Raw genomic sequence first — 6326 nt, 5'->3', positions numbered from 1 at the left:
TCTCTCTCTCTCTCTCTCTCTCTCTCTCTCTCTCTCTCTCTCTCTCTCTCTCTCTCTCTCTCTCTCTCTCTCTCTCTCTCTCTCTCTCTCTCTCTCTCTCTCTCTCTCTCTCTCTCTCTCTCTCTCTCGCTCTCGCTCTCTCTCTCTCTCTATCTCTCTCCTAATCTCTCTCATTTCCCCTGTGTCTAGCTTTCTCTTACACACCCATAAACACTTTATAGCTTTCTCTTTCCCTCTCTTCCTAACAATCTCAGACATACATGATTCCTCTCCTCTTTCCACCCCTCACTCTCTCTCTTTCTTTGTTGTAGGCGAGCCGGAGTTTAAATATGTCGCTAACATGCACGGTAACGAGGTCGTCGGACGCGAGATGCTGCTCAAGCTAGCCGATTACTTGTGTGATGAGTATCGCCACGGCAACGAGGAAATCCAGCAGCTCGTTAACTTGACGCGCATACACCTGCTGCCATCTATGAACCCGGACGGCTGGGCGCAGGCGGAGCCTTACGAGGATGCGGTGAGAAGGGAGGGGTGGTGCAGGGTAGGATGGAGGATGGAGGTGTGGCAGAGTTTAGAGCAGTGGTTCTTAACCTTTTTGGCCTCACGACCCCATCAGACATTCTTGGTCAGTACCGTGACCCCCGAAACAGAAATTGAAGAAATAAACCCGATTTATGAAGACATGTCTGCCAATACTCAGTCAATGGGATGGCTGAAATTCCTTTGCAGCCATCAGACGATCAAAATTTTTTTGGGGGCAAGTGCTTTGGGCTTGTGGGCAACCAAATTTGAGTCACTTGCCCAACAGGGCAAGTGAGGAAAAGAAATTTTGTAGCACCCTGATAATTATATAGAATTTAAATTGAATTTGTTTCATTTATGACCCCTTGATGACGCCCAGAAAAACCCCAAACAACCCCCAGGTTAAGAACCGCTGGTTTAGAGACTGGAGTGGGTGGAGGGGCAGGAGTGTCAGGTGGATGGGGGACGGATCAGGAGGGAAGGCATTGGGTGGAATGGTTCTAATAGAAACATCACCTTTAAATAATATTATCACGTGAATTTGAATTTGATTTACACTCACAGGTGCAGGGAATGGAGTCGATAGAGGGAAGAGCTAATGCACACGATGTGGACCTAAACAGGAACTTTCCCGATTTGAACCGCATCGTCTATAGCAACGAGAAGCTGCATCTGCAGAACAATCATGTGCTGAATCAGCTGCGTCGACTGTCAACGCCGGTGAGTGAGGAGGAGAGGGAGGAAGGGTGGGAGGAGGAGAGGGAGGAAGGGTGGGAGGAGGAGAGGGAGTAAGGGTGGGAGACAGGAAAAAAACTACGTTTTTTTTCACGGGAGGTCTTTTTCAAGTCTGTAGGGAAAAATAGCTGTCGTCAAAAATTTTACGGGAGCTATTTTGAGCCTCACGGGAGCGATTTTGGAGGTTTGAAGAGCGAATCGCTCATCGCTCCCGTGTATTTTTTACCCTGGAGGCAAGGCCATAGAAAGGGAGAGAGGAAGGGAGGAGTTCGAAATGCCCTGTGACTGGCCCACATAATTAAAATCAGGAGGAAATGTAAGTGAAAGGGTAGTAACTTAGTAAGTGAAATGGAGCAAGCAGCAGAGAGAAGCGAGGGAGATAGGGTGGAAGAGGGAGAGAGAGACAGAGAGAGAGAGGAATAAAAGGGGGCTGAGTGGGAAATGAGGGAGAGAGGAGAGAGAGGTAGTGTGTGCGTGTGTGTGTGTGTGTGTTTGTGTGCGTGTGTGTGTGTGTGTGTGTGTGCATGCGTGCATGCGTGCGTGCGTGCGTGCGTGCGTGCGTGTGACCGTGTGCAAGTGCGTGTGCGTGCGTGAGTGAGGGAGAGAGAGAGGGTGGGTACAAAAGAGAGAGAGAGGGGGGAAAAGAGCCAGACGAGTATAGGCGTCTCGTTCACTCACGTACACGCGTTTTTCTCTGCAGCTGGAACCAGAGACGCGAGCCGTGCTACTCTGGCTGCAGCAGTTTCCTTTCGCGCTGTCGGCGAACATGCACGGTGGCGACCTCGTCGCTAACTACCCGTACGACGAGAGTCGCAGTGGCAGCAGCCTGGGACACTACACAGCCAGCCCCGATGACGAGACCTTCAGGTAGGGGAAAGGAGAAGGCAAGGGAAGGTGGGGGTTGCGAGAGAGGGAGGTGAGCGGGGTTAGTGGATAAAAAACTCAAACAACTTCGTTCAGCTTGGCAACTAGGCTAGTTGTCAGTGCTGGTGCTGACGGGTTATATAAATATATTTATCATAAAATAAAATTCCTATATTATATATCTATAATAATAATAAATAATAATAATAATAATATTACCCTAAGGTGTAACCTGGTAGTGTACATCGCTGCTGATAATGTACACGGTTTTGGCATGGGAATGCCCCCCTTATCTATAATATATTTTATAATATATATTATAGATTATATATAATATATATATATATCTTATATAATGTAATCTGTATGCAGGGAACTTGCTCTCGCCTACTCCTCCAAGCATCCGGAGATGTCTAACCTCAACCACAAGTCGTGCAGCCCACAGGATCCCAACGACGGAAACTTTGCTCGTCAGGGCGGCATCACAAATGGCGCTGCGTGGTACAGCGTCGCCGGCGGTGAGTGCGTGACGTGTGGCGCCCCCTTGATGCCACAATGTTGTCTTTTGCATTTGCTTCGCTGTGTCGTTGCAGTGCTGTGGATGGTGGGGATGTACCGTGCACAATGTTTTTTCTGGAATTAAATTGACTACGTCACGAATTTTCTATGGCGTATATTTGTAAAATTATTATTGCCATTTTTTTTACATTAAAAGTAAGTACTAACAGGACTAAATGTATCGTCAAATTCTTACCGGATAAGATTGTTTTTCAACTAGTTAAAAATCCAAAAAACCTGGACGATTTGATATTATGATCCTGACATTAAACCGTCTATTGCGAGAATTTTCCAGTGTTTTCCCCACTTTCATGATACCTACCGTTATTGCTTGAGTAAATGCAATTGTCTAGAGTAACGATAAAATGTCTTAGAACCTTCGTATTCACCAAATCCAATGAAATCATGCACGATTGCGATTTTGTGTTCTGTTTCTGTTTACCATTGCCATCTCTCGAATTTTCTCGCGGTAGCGCGAGACATCTATCACGGTGCAGCAATGCATACCACGCACCGTAGAAATCAGGTCAGAGTGTAAACACAGACGTTCATACTAGCGTAACAGCAGTGTAGTACTAATGCCACGTAAAGTCTGTTATTAGAAAAGCTTGTGGCTTGCCAGTCAGATAGTAACACGGGAATGACAATGCCAGAAAGTGCTCTGAATTATTGACATAAAAACTCAATAATATTTACCAAACAGAATTGCACGCCCTTTTGTTTTAATTATGTTTGCTTGTTTGAGACGCCATTTGTGATTTTTGAGAGTCCTGACACGATAAAATTTATTGCTGGTATGATGTGGTCAAATCAATTTTTCTATGCTATAACGGCATAAAATCTTGGTGGTTTGAATGTTGGTATAATCAGTGATATTTCCACTGTCAGGTGAGACTATATTCAGCTATATTTAGTTTTTCTGAGCCATACACACTTTAATTGCTTACTATGGGCTATGTATGAGTCACGAGTGTATGTTTACATCAAACAGTACAGTAAAATAGGAAGTATAATGCAGCAATTTAACCATAAAAAGTGAACAGAATTATTTACATTTTGTGAAAAAGTGGAAATATTTTTTTTTACTTTTACTGAGTGACGTAATCACTTTAAAGGTTATCGTGTAGGATTCATTGGGTGATATCTTCAGTACATGCCTTTCAGTTTGCCCAGCCAGAGGTAATATGTTCATTAGGATTATCCCAGTGATGGAATATTTGGATGGTTGGTTTGTTAGTTTGTTCAGGTTTGTGCGGTAGGGCTTTTCCTCATTTGCCGTAACTGGCCGTAGCCCGGGTATTGAGATCGGAGTGCGATTTAACGAGGTGCCGTTGTGTTCCTTGCAGGAATGCAAGACTTCAACTACTTGAGCTCCAACGCAATGGAGATTACACTGGAGCTAGGATGCAACAAGTATCCACCAGCAGCTGACCTTCCTAAGTACTGGGACCAGAACAAGGACTCGATGCTTAACTTCATGTGGCAGGTGAGCAAAAAGAGAGGAAGCCAAGTTATTAGAGAGTCTGTGAAACACGTCGCACAGTTGAGAGTGGCAACCCTTGTAACGAAGTCTCACCCTAAATCATTTTCGAGTACACCCGATATAAATGACAAGACGACATCGCGTGTGCTATTAGTTTACGTGATACGATCGTTAATGTATTATTAGTCACTGGTTCTGCGACATTATTGCATGCATGTCAAAAACTTTGCTAGAATCGCAGCACCACTTGTTAACCTAACAAAGAAACACGCTCGCTTTATATGGGATGATCACGTTGACGCTGCCTTTGTTGCGCTGAAGTATGCATTGTCACACGCGCCGATTCTAGCTTATCCACAAGTTAACGAACCGTACATTTTACACACAGATGCTAGCAGCCACGCCGTTGGAGCGGTACTGTCACAAAAGGATTGTCATGGTCGAGAAGTAGTTATTCAATATTTAAGTGCGAGACTTTCCGCACAATGTTGTTGGCCCGTTGTTGAGCGCGAAGGGTTTGCTATTTTCTTTGCACTTTAGAAGTTACGCCATTATCTTGCAGGAGCTTCATTCGAAATTCAAACTGACCATTTGCCTCTACAGTTTTTATTATCATCAACGAAGCTTCGAAACCCTAGACTTTTAAGATGGGCGATGATTATAAGTGAATATTCTCCAACCATTACCCCGACAAGTCTAACACGAATGCCGATCTTTTGTCTCGACTAACCGATCACGATTTAAATGCATGTGCGGGCACACGCGTGGGTGCGGGCGCTGACCAAACCACTTCACACCTCACCAAACATCTGGGGGACACGCACGCGGCTGCGCGAGGCAACACAAGGCAATGCAATTACTAGATGTCAAGACAATGGACCAGCGCAGCACCCCACCGGTAACCATGAGCATCGCACCTTTGAACAGCAATGATAAGCCTCGCACGTTCTTTGTGTATCAGCAAGACACGCTTTAGCTCCACAAGAATGTCGACCCACACAACAAGACAATGACTCTTTGTCAGCCAATGTCGAGCAACAAGCAGGACGATTAGCAAGCAAGCAAGCAACAAAGACACACTCACGCCAAGCCACTTCGCTGCCATCCTTAGACAATATACTACAAAAACAGTACAATGACCCACTATTGTATCAAATACGCGCAGCACTTACGTCTCTAGTCACCACGCTTAAAGATTTACACCTCCTTTCAACATATACTATATCTGAAGACTATTTATTCCAGCATATAACGGAACCTACAGCGACCACCAAACCAAACGTACAACTCATCGTGCCGGAGCAGTATCAAACAGTGATTATTGCCTACCATCATGATAATCTACACAGCGCGCACTTGGGCTTCGAAAAAACATACGCTAACATTAAGGAAAGATATTTTTGGCCGAAAATGTATGCTACCATTAACGACTATGTACGTAGTTGCATAATCTGTAAATCCCGTAAGTTAACTTATGTACGTTCACCTTTAGCCGCGGCACTAACACCCAACGCACGATTCGAAGTAATCGCTGTTGATACATGCCAGTATCCAACTACACCCCGAGGCAATAAGTATCTAATTCATTTCCATGATCTCTTTACAAGCTGGCCTGAATGTTTCGCAGTTAATGATAAATCAGCTCAAACAGTGGCAGATTTACTGATTAATGAAATAATCCCACGACATTCATGCCTAAAGATACTTTTATCAGATACTTTAACAAAATTTTGCAATAACCTTATGGCAAAGTTAACAAAGCATTTTGAAATCAAAGCGATCACATGTGCACCCTATCACCCGGCATCCAATGTCGCTAATGAACGCTTTCACAGAGTTTTAAACACGATGTTGAGTCATTTTGTTTCCTCGTATCAAACGAGTTGGGACTTATTAATACCATCTTTGCTTTCAGCGTACCGTGTAAGTATCCATAGTACATCACACAATTCCCCATTTTACGTTTTATACGGCCGCACATGAAATGTGGTGACTGTGTCAATGTTAATCCGGTGTTACACTGAGGGAGAGGAAGAGGGAGAGCACGAGAGAGAGAGAGAGAGAGAGAGAGAGAGAGAGAGAGAGAGAGAGGAGAAGAGAACGAGAGAGAGAGAGAGAGAGAGAGAGAGAGAGAGAGAGAGAGAGGGAGAGAGGAGAAGAGAGC

At 44.6% G+C, this 6326-nt stretch overlaps 1 protein-coding gene across 1 annotated transcript in view; it reads left to right on the top strand.

Moving 5' to 3' along the window:
• The window catches only part of LOC106811263 (carboxypeptidase E-like), a 13801-nt gene that overhangs the window by 5239 nt on the left and 2236 nt on the right, over positions 1–6326 (top strand). The window contains exons 2-6 of the mRNA XM_014814826.1: positions 312–517; positions 1087–1242; positions 1958–2124; positions 2494–2639; positions 4026–4165. Coding sequence (XP_014670312.1) covers positions 312–517; positions 1087–1242; positions 1958–2124; positions 2494–2639; positions 4026–4165 — 815 coding nt within the window. The remainder of the gene's footprint in view (positions 1–311; positions 518–1086; positions 1243–1957; positions 2125–2493; positions 2640–4025; positions 4166–6326) is intronic.

Source organism: Priapulus caudatus, unplaced genomic scaffold (assembly GCF_000485595.1).
Source record: "Priapulus caudatus unplaced genomic scaffold, Priapulus_caudatus-5.0.1 Scaffold520, whole genome shotgun sequence".
NCBI lineage: Eukaryota > Metazoa > Priapulida > Priapulimorpha > Priapulimorphida > Priapulidae > Priapulus > Priapulus caudatus.
Note: the sequence above shows the minus strand (reverse complement) of the source record. Positions and strands in the feature narration are given on the sequence as shown.